Source organism: Scyliorhinus canicula, chromosome 7 (genome assembly GCF_902713615.1).
Source record: "Scyliorhinus canicula chromosome 7, sScyCan1.1, whole genome shotgun sequence".
Classification (NCBI taxonomy): Eukaryota; Metazoa; Chordata; class Chondrichthyes; order Carcharhiniformes; family Scyliorhinidae; genus Scyliorhinus; species Scyliorhinus canicula.
In genome coordinates, this window is record NC_052152.1 from 95536347 (window position 1) to 95563723 (window position 27377).

At 47.1% G+C, this 27377-nt stretch overlaps 1 protein-coding gene across 2 annotated transcripts in view; it reads left to right on the plus strand.

The window, feature by feature from the left end:
• The window catches only part of map3k15 (mitogen-activated protein kinase kinase kinase 15), a 170579-nt gene that overhangs the window by 49767 nt on the left and 93435 nt on the right, over positions 1 to 27377 (plus strand). For both annotated transcript variants that reach the window (XM_038802505.1, XM_038802506.1), the window contains exons 7-11: positions 6407 to 6519; positions 7798 to 7957; positions 10721 to 10871; positions 12677 to 12784; positions 19798 to 19847. In XM_038802505.1, the coding sequence (XP_038658433.1) occupies positions 6407 to 6519; positions 7798 to 7957; positions 10721 to 10871; positions 12677 to 12784; positions 19798 to 19847 (582 nt within the window). The remainder of the gene's footprint in view (positions 1 to 6406; positions 6520 to 7797; positions 7958 to 10720; positions 10872 to 12676; positions 12785 to 19797; positions 19848 to 27377) is intronic.

Below are 27377 nucleotides of genomic sequence, written 5' to 3' on the forward strand. Positions count from 1 at the left end.
AGGCAGTTTCTTTACTCAGAGAGTAGTCGGGGTGTGGAACGCCCTGCCTGCAACATTAGTAGACTCGCCAACTTTAAGGGCATTTAAGTGGTCACTGGATAGACATATGGATGAAAATGGAATAGTGTAGGTCAGATAGGCTTCAGATGGTTTCACAGGTCGGCGCAACATCGAGGGCCGAAGGGCCCGTACTGCGCTGTAGTGTTCTATGTTCTATGTTCTATATATGTTACTCTTGAATCCACCATGATGATAAAATGATCAATAGTCCTCTTGTTGAAAGATGAACTATTTAATGAGTAATAAAATAATAAACTGTGAGTCCTTTTACTCAATACTCAATTTTCTCTGCTTTATGGTAGAGATTTGCGCTTTTTTCCTTTGCATAAACCGCTAGATACTGGCTTCTGGTCAGTTCTGCTATTATATGTTTGTCAATCGCGATTTGTAGAGTTAAATCATTTTGACGAATTAACACTTCTCTGATATTATCATCAAGTATACCATATACTATTTGGTCTCGTACCAGTGAATCATGCAGATTTTCATAGTTACACGTTTTAGCGAAAAGCTTGAGATCTGTGATAAAATTATGCATAGGTTCACCAATTTTTTGAATTCTCCAATGAAATTTCAGTTGTTCTAAAATCTAATTTGTCTGCATTTTACAATGTTCATCAAACTGCGCTGTCACTTGACCAAATTTAGTTTTATCTTCATCAGCACTAAAATGAAATGAGTTGAATATTTTGATTGCTTGCTGTCCTGCAGGGGATGGAAATAACACGATTCTTCTAGCTTCTGGTGCTGCACTTAAATCAGTAGCTTCTTGGTAAAGTTGAAATTGCTGCTTGAACAACTTCCAATTTAAATTTAAATTACCAGTGGTCTTTCGATGTCTTGGTGCTTGAACTTGGTCCATTGATAGGTCGCTTGAGTCGATGTTTTCAAAGTTGCGATGATTGTTATGGTCGAATAGTTGAATCTGCTTGTTCTTTTCTCTTTCTTCTTTTCTATGCTAAATCTTTGTTAATCTTTCTTAAAAGATTTATAACTCGCTGGTACCATGTTATATGTTAAATAATGATGTATCTAAAATATATATATTACTCTTGAATCCACCAGGACGATAAAATGATCAATAGTCTTCTTGTTGAAAGATGAACTATTCAATGAGTAATAAAATAATAAACTGAGTCCTTTTACTCAATACCAAACTAGCAATAAAGAATTAAAGTACAATACAGATAACTATATAACTATACACTATTATAACAAACTAGTTCTAATTTCTCTCATTCCAGCTATTCTATGTCTTGCTTGTTCACTGTTCTGAATCACATCATCATGTCATCTGACTTAGAAAAGGCAGGAAACCAGTTGTTATAGTATCTGACTGTGAGCCATCTAGTGTTGAAATGACTGTACTACAATTACATTCATTGATCATGTATATTGATACCTGAATATCACTACAGTACACACTGCTGCCACTGTGTGGTATTGGTGGAGAGACTGAATATTTAAGTTGGGGGATGGTGAAATCACCTCAGAGATTCAGCCCATCTTGTCATCTTTCTGCTGCCAAGTTTCCTTCAAGATGGGTTCAGTTTTTGTTTCAGGTTATTTCCATTTTAACCTCTGATATGACCCCAACCCACCCATTTTTCGGAGTTAAGATTCAGCGCATAGAATCTTACAACACAAAATTATGCCAATCAGTTCATTGTGCCTGTGCCATCTCTTTGGAAAGAGCATCCCATTCTCACTTGCTCCCACACTATAGCTCTACATTTCTCCTTTTCAAATATATATCAAATTCCCTTCGTAAAGTTACGATTGATTCTAACTCTATCACTCTTTCAACTAACGCATTTCAAACCATAACAAGGGGGAGATTTAACAGTGCTGTTCAGAGTTAGGAGGTGTTTTGATAACGTAAATAAAGAGATTTTTTTTCCTCCAGCAGTAGGAGGGTTAGTAACCAAAAAATGTTGATTACGGATAATTTGCAAGACAGAAATTATTATTTTTTAAGCAGTTATGATTTGTAAAGGGTGCTGGGAGCTGTTTCAACAGCAGTTTTCCAAAAGGGAATTCAATATAAACATGAAAAAGAAGTTTCAAGGGCTGTGGGAAAAAGACAGGGGAGTGGGACTAATCGGAGAGCTCCTTTAATTCTTTGGCAAATGTAAGATGGACTGAATGGCCCCCTTCTGTGTTATAGATTCAGTGATTCCATGATTGCATGATAACACAATGTTTGCTGAATGGCATGCAGATTAAACAGCCATACAAAGTCTATAACCCACTTTCCTTTTCCGGTGTCCGTTCCTTGTGCCTGATTCTGTGCTCAGATCGGATCCTCTGTATTTTTTGGACTCCCAGGTGCATCCCTTACAATGTCATCAACATATGTTTGAAGATCTATATAATATATATATAATATGATATGTATAGCTCAGTTAGCTGGATAACTGGTTTGTAATGCAGAACAAGGCCAACAGCATGGGTTCAATTCCTATATTGGCTGAGGTGATTCACAGAGGCCTCACCTTCTCAACTTTGCCCCTCGCCTGAGACATGAGGCTAAATCACCATCAGTCAGTTCTCCCTCCTCAAAGGGGAAAGCAGCCTTTGGTCATCTGGGACTATGGTGACTTTACTTTTACTTTATAATAGGATAGATGATGGTGGGCAACCTTTCCTCACTCTTCTTTTATCAGAGACATGTTCAGTAAGTCACCTGCCTGCTCTCATGCATGTTTTAATTCTTTTTTTAAAGTTAATTTATGGGATATGGGTGTCGCTGGTTAGGCCAGCATTTATTGCCCATTCCTAGTTGCCCTTCAGTAGGTGGTGGTGAGTTCCCTTCTTGAACCGTTGCAGTCCCTGAGGTGTAAGTACATCTACAGTGCTGTTATGGAGGGAGTTCCAGGATTTTGACCCAGCGACAGTGAAGGAGCGGTGATATGTTTCCAAGTTGGGGTGGTGAGTGACTTGGAGGGGAACCTCCTGGTGTGGCATTCCCAGGTATCTCCTGCTCTGCTCTTGTCCTTCTAGATGGTAGTAGTTGTGGGTTTGGAAGGTGCTGTCTAAGGAACCTTGATGAGTTCCTGCAGTGCATCTTGTAGATGGTACACATGGCTTCCACTGTTCAGCGGTGGTGGAGGGATTGAAAATTTATGGAAGGGGTAGTAATCAAGCACGCTGCTTTGTCCTGGATGGTGTCAAGCTTCTTGAGTGTTGTTGGAGCTGCACTCATCCAGCAAAATGGAGAGTATTCCATTACACCCCGACTTGTGTCTTGTAGATGGTAGACAGGCTTTGGGAGGTCAGGAGGTGAGTTACTCGCCGCAGGATTCCTAGCCTTTGACCTGCCCTGGTAGCCACAGTATTAAGATTGCTAGTCCAGTTCACGTTCTGATCATGGTAACCCCAGAATGTTGATTGTGGGGGATTCAGCGATGGTAATGCCATTAAATGTAGGAAATGGTCATTGCCTGGCACTTGTGTGGCATGAATGTAACTTGCCACTTGTTATCTAAAGCCTGGATATTGTCTATGTCTTGTTGCATTTGGACATGGAATGCTCCATTATCTGAGGAGTCGCAAATGGTGCTGAATATTGTGCAGTCACCTGTGAATATTCCCACTTCAGACCTAATGATGGAAGGGAGGCCATTGATAAAGCAGCTGACGATGGTTGGGCCTGGGACACTACCCTGAGGAACTATGCAGTGATGTCCAGGAATTGAGATGATTTACCTCCAACCACCACAGCCACCTTCCTTTGTACCAGGTATGACTCCAACCAGCGGAGAGTTTTCCCCCGATTCCCATTGACTCTAGTTTTGCCAGGGTACCTTGATGCCATACTTGGTAAAATGCTGCCTTGTTGTCAAAGGCAATCTATCTCATCTCACCTCTGGCATTCAGTTCTTTTGTCCGTTTTTTAACCAAGCCTCTAACGAAGTCAGGAGCTGAGTGACTCCAGCGGAACCCAAACTGAGGGTCCGTGAGCAGGGAATTGCTGAGTAAGTGCCGCTTGATAGCACTCCTTCCATAACTTTGTGGATGGAGGAGAGTAGACTGCTAGGGCGGTAATTGGCTTGATTGGATTTGTCCTGTTTCTTGTGTACGGACACACCTGGGCAATTTTCCACATCGCTGGGTAGATACCATTGTTAAAGCTGTACTGGAACAGCTTGGCTAGAGGTGCAGCAAGTTTTGGAGCACAAGTCTTTAGTACTATTGCCGGGATATTGTCAGGGCCCATAGCCTTTGCACTATCCAGTGCCTTCAGCCGTTTCTTGACATCATGTGGAGCGAATCGTATTGGCTGAAGACTGGCATCTGTGATGCTGTAGGAAATTTAGCCCTTCGAGCCTGCTGTGCCATTCAATCTGATCATGCTTGATCTCTTCCTGGTCTAAAAGCCACCTCCCTACCTGGTCCCCATATCCCTTTGACCTGTTTTTTATAATCATAAATATATCTTCTTGAAACATTTAATGACTCAGATTCCGCCGCACTATGGGGCAGCGAGTTCCTAAAATTCACCACCATCTGTGAGAAGTAGTTCCTCCTCATCTCAGTTCTAAATCTACTGCCTCTCAACCAATACCTGTGACCGCTCATTCTAGATTGACCCACAGGAGGTAACATTTGGCTTACATATACTTTATCAATCCCTTTTAGTAAGTTATGTACCTCGATCAGATTCCCTCTCATCCTTCTAAACTCCAGAGAATATAAACCCAAACTGTTTAATTTCTCCCCATACATCAACCCTTTCATCCCTGGAATCAAACTGGTGAACCTCCTCTGAACTGCCTCCAATGCCACCACAGCCTTCCTCAAATAAGGAGACCTAAACTGGACACAATACTCCAGATGTGGTCTCACCAACATCCTAAACAATTCCAACAACACTTCTGTACTTTTATGCTCCAGTACTTTTGTAATAAACACTGACGATCCATTTGCCTTTTTAATTACATGCTGTACCCGCATACCAACTTTCTGCAATTCATGAACAAAGACACCCAGATCAGTCTGCTCAGAAGCTGATTTCCACTTAGATAATAATTTGACTTTGTATTTTTTCAGCCAAAATGGATAACTTATCTACATTAAAATCCATCTGCCCCATTTTGCCCCAATCTCCTAGCCTATCTATATCCATCTGTAAACTCTTTACCTCTTGCTTCACTGCCTGCTTCCTCACCTATTTTAGTGTCATCTGCAAATTTTGCTCTGTCTCTGCTTGCAGATCATTCATATCAATCATTTATAAAGCTGGAATGCAGCTTGTTCCTATTTGATTTGCTCCAAGAGAGTCTAATAAGCAGGCTACACCAACTCAGAGAATCACCTTAATGGCCACTAAGGTAGTGTGATTCTTCAATACATTCTGGTGTACTACGTTTCCTCTTGTAGATGAAGGTGGATCCGGCGTCCTGAAATACCCAGGATATACATGCCTCAACCAGAAAGCTATTCATCAGCCTTACAAGTCCATATTTCCTGGTGCTGCTGACCCCTCTTCAGCACCATACCTCGCAAGTGACAACATTCCATGTGAACTACTGCTGCTTGAAGATTGGTGCCTGCCTGCGTTTTTAGATGAAAACCTTTTTATTATTCATTCATGGTGTCACTGGTTGGACCAGCATTTATTGAGCATGAGGACATTTAAGAGTCAACAGAATTGTTGTGGGTCTGGAATAAGATATAGGCCAGACCAGGTAAGGATGACAGATTTCCTTCATTAGCAAACCAAATAGGTTTTTATGACAATTGACATTGGTTTCATGGTCACCTTCAGACTTTTAATTCCAGATTTATTTTTTTCAATTCACATTTCACCATCTGCCATGACAGGATTCGAACCCTGCTTCCCAGAGCATGAATCTGGGTCTCTAGATTACTAGTCCAGCGACAATACCACTATACCACTGCCTTCCCAGTGCCTGCCCAATTCAGGAGTTAGGCAGAGGGTTAGATGTCTGCAACCTGAACCTGGTGAGGGGATGAGGGATGTCTTCAATGTAACAAAGGTATAAGCCCTAAACCAATTTGACAATCTGATCCAGCAATAAATAATTCTAGCACACATCCACAAAGGCCTCTATTCTCTCCGTGAAAATGAGGGAGAATATGAAGAAATGTTTTTCCAGAATCATCTGCGCAAGTGTCAGAATGTTGAGTTATCTGAAGCTTAGGTTATGATGAATTATTTATTAAGTGTAACTATGTGCCATCTGTCCATTTTGAGAGCTGTTTTTGAAGAGATTGACAGCTATCAGTAGTTTTATGGATCTGCATGTGCACAGTACTATTTCCTAGATGATTGAATATGACATTAATCTATAAGTCCCTGTTTGTTCCCATCAATGATTAGGTACCGCAAAGGCTTTGATCTCCAACCAACGTTATACTCGGGTATTAATTTGGCAATTCTCCTAATTGCTGCTGGTCAGCAGTTTGAAAGCTCAATGGAGCTGAGAAAAATTGGTGAGTGTTCTGGTGCAAATGTTTTTAATCAAAATGAAGCTCCTAAACAACACTGTAACATCATTCTGTGCAAGTAGGAGCTAGAGACGCATCACTGAACATCGCTTCCATTGTGCTGGCTGTTTTAAGGGTGATTTTGAGAACTCAGGCAAGGAATCCCATAAGATTCCTTTGTTGTTTTTTGTCTTAATGGCATGAGGTGCAAGTGATGTGGTGACATTTTTTACTGTGAATTTTGTTAATGCACATTCATTAACATTACTGGACAAATTCCCTTTGAGCATGAAGATCAAGTTTAGCAACATATTTGCTAATCACATCTGGGTTCCTGAGGTGAAATGTATTTATTTGGATGAAGCATCAGTCTATAGTGCTCATATTGACCAGAGAATTCAGCAACAACTCTCCAACCTTTTGGACAAAATTTTCCATTTTTTTGGCAGAACGAAAGCATTGAAGCCGATGGTCCCAAGAGCGGCTTTCTCTATTGTATAATTTGGCTAATAGTGAGAAATAAAGTGAAAGGGCAGGTCCCACATCACAGCGATGGTGGGCGAGCTCTGATTGAGCCCCCCTGAATACGCCCTGAAAACCCATTCCAACGCAGAACCCACCCCAATGCAACATGGGGCGACCCGAGGGCACGGTGGTTAGCACTGGTGCCTCACAGGGATCCTCAATTGACTGTCTTTGCAATGTGTGCATGTTCTCCCTGTGTCTGCGTGGATTTCCTCTATGTGCTCCAGTTTCCTTCTGTAGTTCATAGGTATGCAGTTTAAGTGGAACTGGGCATTCTAAATTGCTGCTTAGTGTCCAAAAAGGTTAGGTGGGATTACAGCGATAGGGCGGAGGAGTGGGCCTAGGTATGGTGCTCTTTCAGAGAGGGTCGGTGCAGACCCGATGGGCTGTATGGCCTCCTTCTGCACTGTAGTGATTCTATGATTATATAACACCCTTTCACTGCCACTGCCCCGGGCACTTCACCCTGGTACTGCTCCCTAATCCGGATGAATGCCACAGCTGTAATATGTTGCCTCAGAGCTGAGATCAAGAATGGAGCATTCCTGTTATTTACAGCTCAGAAGAAACTGGTTGGTTCATTGACCTATTAAACCAACTGGAGAGCTGCTGTATTTATAGTGCGAAGTCCTTTAATTGTGAGCACCCAACACCTAGGAATAATGAAGTGTAAATGGTAGCCTTTAGCAGAGACAGCATCTCACATTTGCCCTGCTTAAGTGTCTGTTACTTATGGCTATTAATTCACCTCCTGGACAGGCATGAGACTGAACGGTCTGCTGGCTAGGAAAGGAAATCTTGGCCAAATGAACAACTACTATGATGTGGGCCATTTCTTCACAGTCAGCATGTTGGCCAAGGATGTCAACAAGGCAGTACAAGCAGCTGAGAAACTCTTTAAACTCAAGCCCCCATTTTGGTAAGAATCGGTGTTAATGTTGCATCATGTGTGAATAAATTGAACCTGAACCTGAAGAAAATTGTGTCTCTGATTTTGGGTCTGACCCACATTCAAATGGGAGTAATGATTGACAAAGGAGTCAACAGGGAAGAAAAAGGTCACAGTCTAAACTCAGTGTTGAGTCCTGAGAGCTGAAACATGCCTAATCAGATGATGAAGTGCTGCTCCTTCAATTTGTGTTGGGCTCCACTGGAACCTTGCTACAGGGCAAGGACACATGTGGACATGAGAGCAAGATGGTGACTTGAATTGGCAAGCATCAGGAAGTTTGGGGTCATGCTTGTGGACTGAGCAAAGATATTCTGAAAAGTGGTCACCCAGTTTATGTTTAGCCTTCCTAACATGGAGGAGACTGGAATTGGGAGCAGCGAATACAGTAGACCAAATTGAACATAGAACATACAGTGCCGAAGGAGGCCATTAGTCCCATCGAGTCTGCACTGACCCACTTAAGCCCTCACTTCCACCCTATCCCCGTAACCCAATAACCCCTCCAATCCTTTTTGGTCACTAAGGGCAATTTATCATGACCAATCCACCTAACCTGCTCGTCTTTGGAAGGAAGCTGGAGCACCCTGAGGAAACCCACGCAGACACGGGGAGAACATGCAGACTCCGCAAAGACAGTGACCCAGTCACAGTGAAGCCACAGTGCTAATCACTTGTGCTACTGTGCTGCCCACGGATGTGCAAGTTATGTGTTGCTTCACCTGAAAAGAGCCTTGAACTGTGAGGATAGAGGAGGTAGAGGGGCAGGCTTTGTGACATTAGACAGTGACCTTTCACCTCCATTTTGACCCTTCATTAAATATCCAAACTATCTTTTGTCCCAATGCAAATCGGTCTCCTCCCCTACCTCCACTGGACCATCTGTCACTTGTTCTTTAGTTTTGCGCTGACCTTTTTTCTCCAATTAATAATTTCTGCTGTCTTATCTTTATGCCACTATCAGCACCTTCTTTGCCCTTCACACTGCCATTAATCTTTCCCTCTGTCATGTGTCCTACACATCATTGTTGCAATCTCTGGCCTTCCGCCCTGCTCCAGCTGCTCCATTCCCTCTATACAGTATGCAATCCATTATATTTCTCCCTCTCTTTAACTCTGAAAAAGAGTCATACAGACATAAAGGGCGCGATTCTCTGCCCCCCCCACGCCGGGTGGGAGAATAGCGGGAGGGCCTCCCAACATTTTTCATGCCCTCCCGCTATTCTCCCCCTCCCCCCCTACGCCCGACCCACGCCACGAATCGCCGCTCGCCGTTTTTTACGCCGAGCGGCGATTCTCCGAGGCCGATGGGCCGAGCGGCCGGGCCTTCATGCCCGTTTCAACACGGCAGCAAACACACCTGCTTGCTGCCGTCGTGAAACGGGTGCCAGATGCCCGTTTGGGGCATCTAGAGGCCCGATTGGCACAGGAGCATCATGACTGTGCTCGGGAGGGGACAGGCCCGCGAGCGATGCCCACCGATCGTCGGGCCAGCGTCCAAAACAGACACACTCTTTCCCCTCCGCCGCCCGGCAAGATCAAGCTGCCACGTCTTGCCGGGCAGCTGAGGAGAAAGACGCCAACTGCGCATGCGCGGGTTGGCGTTGTCCAACCTGCGCATGTGTGGCTGACGTCATCGGCCGTGTCAGCCACCGTGACGCATGGGGCCGCGCTCCTAGCCCCGCCCGGGGGGAAGAATCGGCCCCAGAAGTGGCCGTGAAGGCTGCAGTGGGTCACGGTCTGTCCCACGGCAGCCTTTACGATTCTCTGCATTTGCAGAGAATCGCGCCCAAAACATCCATTCTATTTCTCTCTTCACAGATGCTGCCAGACCTGCTGAGATTTTCCAACGTTTTTTTGCTTTTGTTTCAGATTTCCAGCATCCACAGTATTTTGCATTTATTTTGGGGAGTAATTATAACTCTAGGTGATAGTAGAAATTAGCTGCTATTGAATCAGTGGTAGGGAGAGTTGTGTAGGGTCTATAATGGGCAGCTAATTAATTTGTTGTAAGTTAAAATTACCCAGTTTGGCCTTGTCAGTTGAGTTGAGCAAGCTTGAAACATGGGCTTGAAAAAATGTACTGATTTTAAAAAGGCCTAAAACTTGACAAGCCTTTTGCCAAGAGACTTGAGTAATCAGTCTTAAACTAAAATAAAATAAATACATGGCTTTATTGCGCACGGCTTTGGAACTGACAGGGTCAAAGTTCAATCAGTTATGTCATCATGTTAGGAGGACAGAAATCTCCCAGAATAGTTTTGCTCTGAGTTGGCAAGTCTTCCTGTAGTTGACAGGTAACTGGACAAAACGGGGAATTTCTCCAGTTCTATCTGACATCTACATGGTTGGATCAACCAGTTTTATTACATTTGTGGGTTTCCCAAAGGTGGGAAGTGCAGTACATGATCCCCATGTACAATTACAAGCTCATTTACTCTTCAACCTCCTTATGATGATGAAGAATTGCTGCTCATTGTATTTCCAGCTTGTTTGTGATCAGACTCAAAAAAATCCTTTGTTTTCATGGCAGATTTGTCCAAAGTGCTGGACTGTATTAACCCTCAGAAATTCTCCTCTCACTGAGCTCCTATCTAAAGTTATCATCAACATCACTGAAAGTGTAGCATGCAGCCTAAGCATTGCAGCAATTAACAAAAATATTGGCCTTCTCACAGCATTGCAAGAACAACTATAGTATAAATGCTGAGCTATCTTTTCTTCTTTCTCCAGGTATTTGAGATCATTAGTTCAGAACCTGGTGTTGCTGCAGCAATTCCAGAAGATCAACAATGACCATTCCCCAAAACAGGAGTGTCTCAATTTCTGGTTGGACATCATTGTGGAAGCGACCAAGATCAATATTAATGGCTTACGTTTTCCAGTATGTTTTGTTTGTCTTTTTCCAATGTTTTCCCCTTGTGCCTTGAGGGTGGGGATACTATCTAAAACATGCACTAACAATGCTGGCAGCCCAAAACTCCTCTTCCACATTCACGGTAGCGGTGGGTTAACCCAGGCACTGAATATTAAAGCTTTGATCAACTCTTAGGAAATATCCTTAGTTATCATCCAACAGACACACGTGTACAGTTTCCAGAAGCTGAACGCAGGATGGCGATTAGAAACTAGAACCCTTATATCCTCTCTTCAAATCAGGGACATTGAAATCCATTAGAGTGATTTACCACTCAGTGTTTTCTTGACACTCTCTGACCTCCCTCACCCACCAATTTTTAATTTTGGGTTTGTTTTGATGTTGTTGGTGCATTTCCCATGACAATGCCTCTACCATTCAAAGTCCGCCTATCAACCAATCAACACTCTCTTCTCTTCCATTATAAAGTTGTTGTTTCCTCTGACATTGTATTCTTGTAATTCTCCTGATGAGTGGAAGATGAAAAGCTTCAACAGATGTCTTTTTTTCAGCAAAACTAAAGTTCAGTACTGCCAAATGACTTAGTTAATTTGGGAACAAAAACATCTATTTTGTGAAGGAATAATTTTAAATATAGTTTTGAGTTTAAATTATGGTGTGCAATACGACTAACTAATGTCTTAATTGTGGATCGCTCCTCTGGAACTATTTGTTTATGATTAATGCCTTCATTAAAAATAGCAAAGAATTTCATACAAATCTCCTCAACACTGGGGGTGATTCTTTGGTGCCTTTAGCACAGCTGGAGCAGGCCCATTGAATCGGGCATGAGGCCCAAAACGGGATTCTCGCCACGCAGCAAATCCATTGCGAGCCTCTGGGCCCGGAAACTGTGAGAACCTGATCAGTGCTCATCAGCATCCATTTTAATCTCGTTCGTGAGACTGAAGTGAAATGCTGCAGCTTCCCGGGATGCTCCCTTGCACCCCCCCCCCCCCTCCCTCCAGGGTGAGTACCCTCTCTCATGTAACCTCGAGGGTGCCAAGGAGCATCCTTCCAGAGAGGTTGGAGTTGGGAGGGCTTGGGCTGGAGGGAATCAGGTCAGTTATCATTCCCAGGATGGAGGTCATGTGGCAAGTCTTCACTCTGTCGATTTGAAAACATTTAAACTCTCTCCCAGCATGTCAAGTTCAAGATCTGCCAGGTGAAAGTAAAATTCTTCCCTCTGTAACCTTCATTCCTTTGATGTCTCTCCCAGCATGTTGATGGGTCCAGGCTATCTCAAAAGAATGATTAGCTTTGTTTGTTTTTATAGCTATTCACAGTCCGTGAGCGGTGGCTTGTGCTAATGATGGTGAGGGGGAGCCTTGCCAATGATTGCGGGTGAACCTTGCCAATGGTTGCGAGGGGAGGGGCATTTTCAGGGACTGCGATGGTGGGAGAGGTGCGGGGGGGCTTGTCAGCGATCAGGAAGTGGTGGATTTGCCAGCGATCGGGATGATGCCTTGCCAGCGATTGGAAGGGGGCACAATAGTGTTATTCTGCTGGCTTCTTCAGGTCCCACGATGTGAATCACCCCTGGCTCCAAAAGAAATTTAAGTGTGGGTAGATTACAATTTGGATCGCACTGATCCATCCTGTGGGAATTGCACCTTATTTCCCGCTGGAGACTGCACTGAGAAATCTTTGGGGAGAATTGCGGCCACTGATATCATTAGTGCAAACGTAACCAATGACTTGGAATTGATGACCATCCATCATCGCTTTGTCCATAGTTAAAGAGGTTAACGAATTCCTCTGTTGTGTTTTAGGTTTTGATTCTAGAGCCAACCAATGTCTACCAGCCATCCTACATATCCATAAATAGTGAGGCAGATGAGAAAACTGTTTCCATATGGCACGTCTCATCAGAGGAAGTGGTAAGATTGGGAAACAGTAGACCTACCATTTAAGTTGCAATATATTTTGGATTATTATTGCTGATTGTTCAGCTTTTCTTCACCCATTTAAAATGAAGCAACTCAATTGTTATTTCTTCATTTTCTTTATATATCTGTGTATTTAAAAAAAGTGTGTGGTTGAAACTGGTTTGGTGGCTCCATGGCTAATTCTCTTCCACGTTTTCAATTTACAAACCATGGAAATCCAAGGGTCAGTTCCCTGATTTTACACTAAGGAAGCATTGAGCCTGCTGAAGTAGGCCTTAGGACACCAGTTTAAGCAGAGAAAGAAAATCAGCCAGTATTTGAAACCTGAAGAACCAAGGCCTCAACCATATAGCAGAACTTCTTACCAACCCATGCATCAGATGCATTGCTTCTCTCGGTGTCATATCAATGGATGGTTTGGGTACAAATTCACAGAACCTTATTAGAAATGCTACTAATATTAAGCAAGATGGGAAGTATACATGTCAGTAAATGAAAGGATTGGGCTTTGCCATCAGGAACCTGCCCAAATCCTTTCAATAAAATATCTTGTGGCACATCATCATAAGTTCAGACATGAAAACTGGCCATTTAACTAAAGTGTCAGTGGCAGGTGCCTTCAGGAGAGGAGAATTGACAGATGAAGCAAACATTAATTTCTTTACACAGAGTGTTGTGAACCTTTGGAATTCTCTATCCCAGAGGGCTGTGGAAGCTCAGTTATGGAGCGGCACAGTAGCACATTGGTTAGCACTGTTGCTTCACAGCGCCAGGGTCCCGGGTTTGATTCCCGGTTTGGGTCACTGTCTGGAGTGTGCTCGTTCTCCGTGGGTGTGTCTGTGTGGGTTTCCTCTGGGTGCTTAGGTTTCCTCCCACTAGTCCCGAAAGATGTGCTGTTAGATGAATTGGACATTCTGAATTCTTCCTCTGTGTACCCAAACAGGCGCCGGAGTGTGGCGACTAGGGGATTTTAACAGTAACTTCATTGCAGTGTTAATGTAAGCCTACTTGTGACACTAATAAAGATTATTATTTGTATATTCCTGATTTACAGTAGCGTACAGGGTGAAAGGCATTGAAGTGTCCGATCAGCCATGATCATATTGAACGGCAATGCAGGCTCGATGGGCTCAATGGCCTGCACATGTTCCTATTAAAGGGGCGGATTACCTCACCATTTTCATCATTGTTCCCATGCATAATCATGACAAATAATTTCTTGTGGCCAGAATCTTGGACCGCAGCTGTTTCTATTGGTATTCTGTCACCAACTGGCTCGCCCTCTCATTTTCTGAATCTTTCTGCAATCTGTCTGTCACAACCCATGTGACCCCATTTAAATGTATGGTCATGAGGGCATTTGGAGCTATGCCCACTTGAGTTTTGTTATCTTACATTCACTGGGTGACTTAGGCTGAAATTTCCTTTGCCGGTATGAACGGTGATAGGCTGAAGTGTGGAGCTTCTGGGCCTGAAGAAACCGAAGGGTTTCATTGGCAATTTTTGAAGATGGGAAACACTCGTTTCAGCAAGAACACAAAAGGAAAATACTGCAGACGTTGGAAATCTGACGTAAAAATAGAAAGTAGTCATCAGGTCAGGAAGCAGAGTTGAAGTTTTAGATCCTGACCTTTCATCAGAACTAGAAAATGTTAGGAATGTCGTAGGTTTTGAGCAAGTGAAAGATAGACAATGACCAAAAAGGAAGGATAGGGTGGAAGACAGCTGGTGATGCAAGACAAGGCAAGAAACAGAAGATGTATCTGGAGGAGGCAGGATCCTGAACAAATTCCATCCAAAAGGAAGAGAGAAAAATTAGGGGGAAAAAAAACCTAGTTCCAATGATGGATTTGTATTCTGCTGAGTTAGAACTGGACTTGTTTCTCACAGCTTCTGACAGGATCAGAACACTAAAAGATTTGGAATCCACCATCTTCAACCCTTACACCTAATATATACCATATAACACACAGATCACATGAGGGCTTTGTGAGGAGATGTGTGTAAGAAGATTGATCTTCACAATTTGAGTGAGTGAGGCAGGTTGACTGAGTGGGCAAATGAATTACAGATGCAGTATACTTGGATAAATGCAAGGTAGCAAAAGATAGAAGACAGACCATTATCTGAATGGCCATAAATTAGGAGAGGGAAATGTGCAACGTGACCTGGGTGTCCTCAGATACCAGTCACTGACGGTCAGCATGCAGGTAGAGCAGGCGGTAAAAAAGGCCTAGTGTTGCTGGCTTTCTCAAGGCCTAAGATGCAATCACCGGCACCGGTATTGTTTTCAAGCTCTGACAGTAAATTCCCCGCATCAACGGGTTCTCTAGATGCCTCTTAAAAAAGGCAGACATGTATTCCCATCTATAACAACCCCACTAATTGTACTGATAGCAACAGAGAATCACTAGAATGAGACACATTGAATGGACTTTAGGGTCTTAAAGGCCAATTTTGCTGTCGAGACAGTTTGAGAAGGGCTCTGGAATATTCTCCAGGGATGTGCTGCACAACATGGGGAGACAGTAGGGTAGTGGTAATGTCACAGGACTAGTATTCTAGAGGCCCAGGCAACTGCTATGGGGACAAATCCCACCAGGAATTGTGACTATGAAACCATTGTCGCAAACCCATCTAGTTCACTAACGTCCTTTAGGGAAAACAATTTGCTGTTCTTACCTGGTCTGGTCTGAGTGTGACACCAGACCCACAGCAATGTGGTTGACTCTTAACTGCCCTGTGCAGAAGGCCGAGCAAACCACTCAGTTCAAGGACAGTGGCGCCCACCTCCTATCAAGAAACTTATAGCTAGCTTTACAATAAGTTTGTAGTCCCAGTTCGAGGATGAGATTGTACCATTTCAGATGTTATCTGTAGAACAGGCATACAAACTCTGTTAACTCTGTTTTGCTCTCCACAGATGCTGCCAGACCCACTAAGTATATCCAGCATTTTCTGTTTTTTCTTCAGATATAACCCATTGACCCGTTTTCCACTTATTTGTTCTGAGGGCTGTAAGATCAGTTACTGCCTTTTCTGTTCAGATGGATGAGCTATTTGAGTTAAAGATTGGGGAAGATTAGGGAACAGTCAGGAGATTGTTCTTTTGGCAGAGCGACAAGTTGCCGGCTTATGCAGGGAATGTGGGTTTTCTATATTGAAAGGGAGTTGGAGGCATTCTTGAGTCTGGCTGACGACACATTGAAAGGCATTGGAGCGAACATGTCTCCTTCTTACCATGTTCTTCTGCAACTTACTTGGTTACTTTTAGGAGTCATTGAGATATTTTTCAATATTCCCAAACTAGGCTGTGATTTTGTTTAGTTGCACTCAGAGCACTACCTGAGGTGGGTTCCATGAATCACTAGAGGTCGTTATGTATCTCGGAATATATTCTTGCTGGGTATGCTGTGGTAGTCGGTATTAGGGGTATTACGGTACCCAGGTTGATGCTGTAAGACTACTGGTGTGGGAGGTACCTGAGACAGCAATATCATTGGTGAAGCCTGCCTGCTGGTCCCGCCCAGTAAGGCGGAGTATGAGTCTGTGTCTCCCTAGCTGCTGCATTCTGTACCTGCGCTGCTGGGGGAAACATCTAGTCCAATAAAGCCTTCAATTGTCATCCAGTCTCGCTTCTGGAGTCATTGATCGAGCACCATATGCATCACGTGATGTGGTATTGATGTCAACAGTGTTTCCGTGGGCTTTGAGCAGATCACCATATTGAATGTATTAATAAACCTCCCACGGTGTTCAACAAGAATCCAGAGTGTGGGCAGCTCCATACCTTTTCTCTGTGTGTCAACAAAAATATATAACAGAGGTCATAGATTTTATCTTGACTTCATGACTGAGTTTACATAGACTCCCTACAGTGCAGAAGGAGGCCATTCAGCCCATCGAGTCTGCCCCGACCTTCTGAATGAGCACCCTGCCTAGGCCTACAGCCCCATCCTATCCCCATAACACAGTAACCCCACTATTGGACACAAAGGGTCAATTTAGCATAGCCAATCCACCTAACCTGCACATCTTTGGACTGTGGGAGGAAACCAGAGCACCTGGAGGAAACCCATGCAAGTACAAACTCCATACAGTACCCAAGGCCAGAATTGAACCCAGGTCCCTGGAGCTGCGACGCAACAGTGCAAACCTAGTGTTACCCTAACAATAACAATAAAGTCCCATGGCTTGACATAACATTTACTAAAAAATATAAAGTAAGGCCTTGGGGAACACCACCCTTTTGCTAGCTATGTTTTAACTGAAGAATAGGCTGCTTGAACCAAAGCAGGAGGTTACGTTTTCAGGGTTCAATCACCCACTGGAAATTGTAAAGTCATAAAATCTGTTGGATTGAAAAGGACACTTCACGTTGTGGGTCATTTATTTAGAAATTTGCTTGTTCGTAAAGAAGACAGTGAATTGATTTTAATTAAAGAACATAAAAACTCTGAGGTTCTGAGAAGCATAAGTTTTAGTGTGGAGCTGTGGAGCAGTGTTAGGAAAGAAATGATTTTGGGTGTATTGAGAGTAGGTGAACGAGTGGGTGATAGATACACGGACACACTGGAGAATGTTCAAGAAGTTTAAGCATGTCTTTCCCATTTGCTAAAGGCCAATGGGACCAGCTGGCCATTTCCCATCATTTGATGTGATGCTTTCATTATGCTCACTCGGTAGCCCACTTGAAAGTACGTCTTATCATGGGTGGGATTCTCTGACAACCCCCCCCCCACCGCCGGGCCGGAGAATCGCCGGGGGGTGGCGTGAATCCCGCTCCACTGCCAGCTGACGGTTTCTCCGGCACCGGTTTTTCGGCGGGCACGGAAATCAGTCGGGGGCCGTTGGCAGTGGCCCCCCTATCCCCCCCCCCCGGTGATTCTACGCCCGCGATGGGCCGAGTGCCCGCCCGTTTACGGCCTGTCCCGCTGGTGTATATTACACCAGGACCGTACCGGCGGGACCTGGCTCTGCGGGCGGCTTGTGGACTCCTCGGGCGGGAGCGGGGGAATCTGGCCACGGGGAGGGGGGGGGGATCACGTTGGCCTGGCCCGCAATAGAGGCCTACCGATCCGTGGGCGGGCCTGTGCCATTGGGGCACTGTTTTCCTCCACGCCGACCGCTGTAACGGTCTGCCATGGCCGGCGCGGAGAAAAGCCCCCCTGCACATGAGCTGGGATGATGCCAGCACAGGCTAGTGCTCCCACGCATGAGCCAATTCACGCTGGCCGGCGGAGGCCCTTTGGCACTGGTTGGCGCAGCGCCATGCCCTTCGAGCCGGCTGGCGCAGCGCCAACCATGCCAGCGCCGGCTAAGCCCCTGAAGGTGCGGAGGATTTCGCACCTTCCGGGCGGCCCGACGCCTGAGTGGTTCACGCCGCTCCTCGGCGTCGGTACAGCCCGCCCCACCGGTTAGCGGAAAATCCCGCCCTGTAAAGGAATGACTTCACCTCTACACCAGACTAACTCCAGGCTGCAGTGATGTCTTCCCTAAACTTCATTTGTTGGCAGTGCTTTGTCATTGACATAGGGAAAAACAGAGGGACTGAATGGGAAAATAATTAAAGTACTGGGGCGGGATTCACTCCCAACTGGCAGGGCGGTCCGTACCAGCGCCAAAGAGTGGCGTGAACCACTCTGGCGTCGGGACGCCCGGAAGGTGCGGAATCCTCCGCGCGCCAGCCAGCGGCGAAGGGCCTCCGCCAGCCGGCGCGAGTTGGCGCATGCGCAGGAGCTCCAACGCGATTCCTGAGCATGCGCAGGGGGTTTCTTCTCCGCGCCAACCATCATGGAGCCTTACACAGGCCGGCACGGGGGGAAACAGTGCCCCCACAGCACATGCCTGCCCGCAGATCGGTGGGCCCAAACCGCGGGCCAGGCCACCTTGGGGACCTCCCCGGGGTCAGATTCCCCCCTCACCCCCCTCAAGCCACCCTCAAAGCCAGGTCCTACCAGTATGGACCTTGTCCAATCCACGCCAGCAGGACTGGTCGAAAACAGGCGGCCGCTCGGCCCATCGGCGCCCGGAAAATCGCGGGGGGGGGGGGCCCCACTGCAACGGTCCCCGACTGGCGTGGCGCGATCCCCGCCCCCGCCCAAAAACTGGGCCGGAGAACTCAGCAGCCGGCGTCAGAGCAGCGGGGCGGGATTCATGCTGCCCCCCGCCGGTTCTCTGACCCGGCGGGGGGGGGGGTCAGAGAATCCCACTCCAGAACTCCCAGAAATTCAAACACCAGCTTTTCAGTTCATTGATTGTTGTTTACGCAAGCAGAATGTTAGGATTGGTGTCAGTACCAATGCCACACACAATTGCAATTAAATTGGAACTGTATGCACATCTACAGAAGATACACGTTATTTGTGTGACTTTTGCTCGTACCAGAGGTGCTACATGAGAAATAAAGGCCCCAATTGTGTTTAACGTAGCCTTTCACTCTCCACTCTTTCTGTCTATATTATACTGGATTCACACAAATGCAGTTTACTGCAATTACACACACTGGGCTTGACTGTGAGTTTTACAGAGTCTGTCAGGTGAGAGGAAGCAAATTGCCGAGCTCTGTCTTTAGAAAAGCTGAGTGGGTGGGTGATAGATGCATTAGACTGAAAAACGTGCAAGCACTTAACTGTTTTTAAATATAGAGTACCCAATTATTTTTATCTAATTAAGGGGCAATTTATCATGGCCAATCCACCTCACCTATGGGAGAATGTGCAAACACCATACAGACAGTGACCCGGGGCCGGGATCGAACCCGGGACCTCAATGCTGGAGGAGCAGTGCTAACCACTACACGACCGTACCACCCGAACATGCAAGAACTTGGCTATGGCTATTCCATATATTTAATTTTTTTAAAGCTAGTAAAGCTCTTAGGGTTTACAGGCACTTAATATTTAGCAATGTTAGAAGGGTAGGATATTTTCAGTGAAAGCTGCATTCAATGTCATTACTTCATCGTTCTATGTAACATTATGAATGTGTTATCTTTCCGACAGAAGGGAATTCATGAATGGAATTTCACATCCTCATCCATTAAAGGTATAAGGTGGGTGTGTGCAATAATACATGTATTGTGTAAAGCAAAAATTAGGAGCGTAACCTTTTGCTCAAAGATAAATATGCACGTGCGTGTGTGTGTGCATTTGCTATCCCATTCCACTTGATTTGAATCTGGCAACAGTCATAACATGAGCAGACAATATTGTGCTGCGCACATGGTGGTTAATCTGCCGATATGATGGGGGTGGTTGGTTGAGCCTGATTTCATGTTTCCCCCAAGGAAATTTAAAAGAGTATTCAGCTCCATTTAAAAGTCTTTCAAAGTCACTAAAATGTAATTGCTTCTTCACAAACGCATCTCCAAATCTAGATTTTCTGAGCCACACGTTGCTGTGCTGTGAAGAAATTTACCCGGTAATGCTACATCTGGATGAGCAGAGAGTAGGCATTGTTTTGGTCTCATTCTTTAAACAAATTGGGGGATTCACCTGGTTGAAAAATGTACTTTTAAACAAAATTCTTAGCTCTTTTAATTGGTATTTCCCTCCAAACAATCCTTTAGCCCAAGTTAGTTTTGTGATTCAACATCATTTTAGTACATGGCAGTAACATGGTCATCTTCTGTAAAAATGCCAGGGATTATATTTCATGAGCTCACAGATTTCCAGACATAGCTTTCATGTTGTCTGTTTTTCCACTCAGTTCGAAGGTACAACGGTGCTATCTCCTGTCACTTTAGATGTTCAGTTAGAAGAGTGGGTATTCTGGATCCTATGCTCCTCTGCCTCTCAATTTTGTCACTTAGTGTCGGCCAGTAATTGCTATGTATATGTGAATATGATCAGAAGGGAATGGTTTTGAGTTGCATATACGGTAAATTGAATCAAAGAGTAGAGCTGATTTTAACTGTCCAATGGGAACACTGGGTTGGATTCTCAACATGGGAAACACGAATCGCGATTGGGAGGAGAATCGGGCGTTGTTCGCAAGTCGAGGTTCCCTCCTGGCATTGATTCGGGTGGCATGCTCTGGTCCCTCCACGGCACCGAAAATGAGGTTTGCACCCCATGCAGGGAGGGGAATGCAAAACCAGCATTTGCATGTCTTCAAATGTGATTAGCGGCTTGGACACTTCATGCTCTGTCCTTCTGCGATGCTCCGCCCCTCTCAGGCAGAAGTTTCCTTGTCGTGAATTACTACAAATATTTACAAATGGGGACTGGACGCCATGGCTACGGAGGAGGAGCATGAGGCTAAAAAGACATTGGAAAAACATTGAAAACTGTCGGGCTTGCTGTTGGGTGACTGCCCCGGCCGGGGGCAGTGACGGGGAGCGACTTGTTGTTGAGTCCGTGGACTTGAGGTGTCCCCCTTGGGGTCAGAGTGGCCTGGTTCAGACCACCATTCTTGTAGTCTATCTTTTAAACGCAACCCTTAGGTGCTACTTACAGGCTCTTGGCTGCGCATACAGCTGAGTGCAGCCTCTATCCTTTGAATGTTCAGAGAGCCTCTGGTCATCTGGGAGCCCACCGAAGCCACCCCTCTGGACACACTCATATGCCAGCTGTATCATCAAAGGGATGAGGCCGGAAGCACTGACTGCTTCGTCCACCACCTCCCAGGCGCTGTTCAGGAAGGAAGGCTTGAGTCTGTGGCCCACCCTGAGGAAGAGGGTATCCCTCTGCTCCTCACTGGCATGGAGCTGTGGATCCAGTTTGGACTAGTGACTTCGGGGGCAGGTATTCTCTGAGTCATCTTTTTTGGCTGCAGTGGGTGTGTGGTAAGTGGAGCGCTTAAAAACAGCTCTAGCTGCCAGGCTCTTTGGTGCTAACTCCGACAACTGTGGTAAGTACGGCGGCTGGGCTGGGACCTGCCCTGAATTTGCGCTGGCAGAACGCTGGCTAATTTGCATATCCTGATTCTCTTACTGGAGAACACCCCAATGGGAACGCGAACTGCACACTATTCAGTCCCGGCTGCAACACTTAGCCTTCCAAATGGAGAACACTTCCCACTATGTCGGGTAAAATGGCAGGGGGTTGTTCTGCTTTCTTGATTTGATCCTGTCCCCCTCCCTCCCTCCCCTCCACTCCCAATATTTTTAGTTGCCTGAAAACTGCCAGACTGCCCTAGAGGAATGGAGCCCTAATTGGGATAGTAGTATCGCATCTTGACGTCATTGGGATTGCCCACTATTTTAATGGAGGGCTGCCTGCTCTCCAGCTCCGCAATGGATGGAGACGGTGCGATCCAAACCCAAATCAAAGGGAAAAAGTAATTGAATTTCTATAGCACCTTTCGTGATCTCAGGATTTCAAACATGCTTTACAGCCAGTGAGGTAATGTTGACATTTGTCACTGTTGTAATGGAGGAAGAATGGCACCCAATGTGCTTCCAGCAAGATCTCACAAATATTGAGATAATCTGTTTTTTGTTATGTTAGTTAAGATATATTTGTCAGAACAGCAGGAAGAACTATTTTATTCCAGCCACCTGAGAGGGGGAATAGAGCCTCAATTTAATGTTTAATCCAAAAAAGGCACCTCCAGCAATATCGCACTCCTTCTGTACTGGGCAAAGTAGCAGAATTGATTTTGTGCTCAAATTTCAAGGTTGCCTCACTAATTGCTTTCTCAACCTGCCTTGCCACTTCAACAATTTGTGCGCATGTACCTCCAAGTCCCTTTATCCCTCCACTCCCTCTAGAGTTTCCCTGACCCTTGATGATTGGTATTTTTAGCATGTTATCAGTGTATTCTACCATGACAACTGACACAAAGCATTTATTTACTCCTTTTCCATTTCTTGGTTCCCCATTATTATTTCCCCACTTTCATTCTCTAAGGGGCCTATTTTCACTTTGGCCTCTCTCATTCTCTTATATATTTAAAGAAGCTCTTACTGTCCATTTTTATATTACTTGCTAGTTTACCCTCATATGGTGCGATGCAGTGACTGCATAGGCCCGGATCTGGGCCAACCGGATGAATCGCGGGAAAGGCAAAAATCTAGGGTGCGATTCTCAGGCCTCGTTGCACTCTCACTCGAATGAAACAAAGTCGGCGAATAGAAGGTGAGGCCGAAATTGAGAACCATGCCAGGTGCCAAACAGTTTGAATTGCAACTGCCCCGCTCCCGGAAGTGAAATCGGAATCCTGTCGTACCATGGCAAGAAAGCAATTAGCATCACTAAAGCCCTATTTCCATACCGTTAACAGGAGCCATCCCATAGCCAACGGCCTCCCACGTTTTATCGGCCTCCCCAGCAAGTGGTCACGCTGGCGCCGATTAGTACTCCTTTTGAAAAACATGAACCTGGCAGGTAGGGCTTCTGTGGAAAGCCGAGGAGGTGAGCGGCCATCTTTTTCACAAGCAAAGAACCCAGCGATGCTGGGCTTTCCTCCCCAGTGCTTGGTGGGGGGTAGGAGACCCTTGGCTGGTGAGGGCACTCTCCACAAGGGTGGGTCACCATGCGAAGAGGAGGGAGGCGCTGGGGGGGGGGGGGGGGGGGAACCATATTCACCACCATCATGCCAACCCCTGAATTGTGTGTACCCATTCTGAGGGCAACCCTAGCCCCTGCCTGTCTGTCCCACCAACCACCCATAGCCCCCATCGACTGCCAAGGCCTCTGACTGTGCGGCTGAAGGCTATTGCTAATACAGAATTAGTAATCGTGGTTAATTGAGCACTTCACACAACCCAAGTGGTTTCCCGTGGGTGGGTGGACCATGTAGCATATGGGAGTCATTGCCGAGCATCCCAATCAACCTTGATGCCTGAACACTGCCTGAGGCAATACCGGGGTGGGATTCACCGACCCTGTGCCAGGTCGGAGAATCACCGGGGGGAGGCGCGCGATTCACCCGACACCGCTCCGATGCCGGTCCGCTGATTCTCCAGTCACCGACAACCCACGCACATGCGCAAACTTGCGCATCCACCTCCCTCCCCCGGTTCCCTCAGTGATCCGCAATATGCTTACCCTTCCTTGCTCTAGCGCTACGTCTAGGTGTGTCCCCAGTTTGCACATCTGAGATGGAGGCAGCCAGCTGCTTACCATGTCCTATGGCCTTCAGTGCCCCTGGCGGGCGTCCTCTGGGGGCTCTGGGGCCGGAGGGCACTTGTCGATGGCACATGCACAGCCGTGCCACCCTGTCCCATGTACTGACTTTGAAACGCAGCCTCATCAGAGGGGTGGAACTATGGGGAGCTGGTGACCGCCATCCCCACGCCATGGGACGGGTCTGGGTTAGCACCTCGGGATGGAGGGACAGCTGTTTTGAGCTCTAGCTGCCCCTTCATCATCTGACCCTGGCAGCTCCCCGATGTCTGCAGCAGGGTGTTGACGCCCTTGGCGATGCACCTCAATGATGGGGACATGCTCTGCAGCACCTCAGCAATGCCCAACTGTGTCTGGAACAAGCTCCGCAGCACCTTAGCCATTCCCAACTGAGAGCGAGACATGTCCCGCAGCATCTCATCAAAGGCAGCCTCGTACTGAGTGCCGTCCCCCAGCGAGGCAGTCATTCTGCCGAGACCCTCAGCCATGGCCATCACCGACTGCGCCATGTCTTGGACACTTTCTCTAATGGTGCTAACATCATGCCCCAGGCTCTCCATGTGGTGACCACCCTAGCAGTGTTGGCCTCGGTGTCACACATTGCCGTCGACATCTCCTGCATCTGTAACCTCCTCCAATCAGCTATGGACCTACTGGAGTATCGCTGACATCTCCCTCTGAATGTCCTGGCCACTCCCAAACATCTCTATCAGCTCCAGGTAACCCTGTCTCAGAGCCTCAGTATCAGGCTGGGGCCCAGCTGGGACCTGGGATCCAGCAGCCCTCTGACTGCTGTCTTGCCTGGGGATTCCGGCGATGTACATCAGCAGCTGTGTGGTGCTCACCAGATTGTGCCCCAGAAGCCTGACAAACGTTTCCCACCGAGGTGCGTATATCTGCGCTGGTGGAGGGCGGGGGTGACAGCTGTGATGTGTCGATCGTAGCATCCTCAGAGCTCTAATCCGAGGTGTTCTGGGAGGCAGGGGAGGGAGCCACTCGGGATGGGCCGGTGCCGTCGGCTGGAGGACCTGCGGGACAATGGACATGTGGAAAGGATGGGTCAGTCAATATGGCAATAACAACCCACGTGTGACAGGTCCACTGGGTGGCACCCGGTGGATCCTCACCTCTGCAGCGTCCGCCAACCTCCGCGTTGGTGACCACTCAGCGCTCGGCCACCTTAGTGACCTCCAGGGCCCGTTCCTAGAAGATGGTGGGGATTCATATGTCCAGCATTCCTCCGCTGGTCTGGGCTCTCTCTCGGCGATTGTGGGGGAACTTCTCCTGCGGAAACACAGAGAGGGCACGTGTGGTTCACCGTGGTGGGATTGGTGGGGTGTGTGATGGAAGGGTTGGGGGAGTTGAAGGGAGACGGGGGTGAAGGGGAGGTTGGGAGCCTCACGGAGGGTTGGGGTTGGATGCTCGCATGGGGGCGGAAAGGTCTTGGGGGGTGGGGGTGGGGAGGGCTTTGGTGTCAATTCACTCGTGCTGCCCAGTGTAGCTCGTTGACCTTCTTGCAACACTGGAGGTCAGTCCTCCTGATCACAGACCCCAAGCTCACGGCTGCTGTAATCTCGTCCCAGGTGGCACTGGCTCACCCACTGGACCCATGTGGGGGACAAGACATCCCTTCAGGCCTCCATCACATCGAGGAGGCTCCCCAGTCTGCATCCCCAAACTTTGAGGCGCCATGGCTGTGAGCTGAGTGGGATTGGTTGGGCACATGATGTTTAAGTGCTGCCCACCCTTGTTAGCAGGGGGTTGGGGGTGGTGCTGGCGAGCGCGGTCCTTGCGAATCGGCTGGAGATCCTTCATTTGCGGCGAGAGGCCTGTGGAGCCTCGTTAAGTGGACCAATTACCATTGAATAGCATTGCCATCCTCGCCGGGCCGAGCACAGGGAAGCTTGTGGAAGTTCCCGCTCGCTGCCACATTTCGAAATCTTTGCGGAGAATCGCGCCCCGAGATTCACACAAGGCTGAAGAGGTGAGTAGCCATCTCCATTTGCCAGGCATGCACCCCCCCCCCCCCAATGCATCTCACCCTGTCACATTGCCCCCCTCCCCAACCACCCTGTTCCCCCTCCAAGGGTCTGTGTAACATTACTCCAGGGTGATGGTCCCTGTTATCACTGACAGCGGGTCACCACACAAGGCAGGGGAGTGATGATTATTTGCTGTGAGGAAAGCTGTTGTGCTGCTCAGTGTCTGCAACAGCTGACTCCTGTCTTTCTTCTGACAGGGCACTCACACACTCATCCTCTGAGCTGGGTCTGCATCAGGGGCTTGATGTGCCCAGGGAAGGGGTGGGGGTGCAGGCAGGCCCACGGTGAAGATTAACCTGACAGAGGCTTCACATGTATGAGGTGTGACATGTTTTAATATTGAACATTTAGGGCAGCACGGTGGCCTAGTGGGTAGCACAACCGCCTCACGGCGCTGAAGTCCCAGGTTCGATCCCGGCTCTGGGTCACTGTCCGTGTGGAGTTTGCACATTCTCCCCGTGTCTGCGTGGGTTTCGCCCCCACAACCCAAAAATGTGCAGAGTAGGTGGATTGGCCACGCTAAATTGCCTCTTAATTGGAAAAAATAATTGGCTAATCTAAATTTATTTAAAAAAAAATATTGAACATTATATTGTGACAGATTTTCATTCCTCCTAGCTACAGATAGTGACCTCCTCCCCCCCCCCCCTCCCCCAGTGCACACTCAGTCCTCCTTACTCTTCTTGATCTCCCGTGGTGTACTGCTACATCTAGGTGTACCCCACATCAGAGGTGGAGGCAACCTGTTGCTTTCTGTGATCTGTGTCCTTTGATGCCCTTAACAGATGTTCGCTGAAGGGCCAGGCGCCAGGGACCCCATCCGACTTACTAGTGTAACTGGCATTGCCATGCCACTCTATTCTGCCTGCTGCCCTTGAGAGGCACCGATGTCAGGAAGGGGAGTGGGAATTTGTAAGAAAGGGAATCTGCCGTCATCTCTCTAGAGGCAGGTTCTGGGTTGGCCTGCAGTGCTTCATCCTCCCTGACGGTGCCCGTAGGGCCCTGGGGGACTCCATGGAATGGAAGGGCAGCTGGGCTGATTCATTTGATGTTGCCAGTCCTGGTGGCTACCCAATGTCTGCACCATGATGTTGACCACCTCTGCGATGCTCCTTAGTGACTGGGCCACGCCCTTTAATGCTTCGGCAATGTCCACTGTGTCGGGGACACAACCCTCAGTGACTGGGCCGTGCTCTGAGGTGCCTCGGCAATGTCCACCTGCGTTTGGGACACATTCCTCAGTGACTGGGACATGATGCCGAGACCCTCAGCCATGGTCATCTCAGATTGAGGCATGTCTTGGGCACCACCACTCAAGACGTGGACATTGTGCTCCAGTTTTTCCAATGCGGTTGTCACCCCAGCCGTGTTGGCCTCGGTGCCACGCATTGTTGGCATCATATCCTGGGCCTGAAGGCTTTGCGAATCCTCCAATAGACCTCACAGTTGCTGGAGTTTCACTGTCACCCC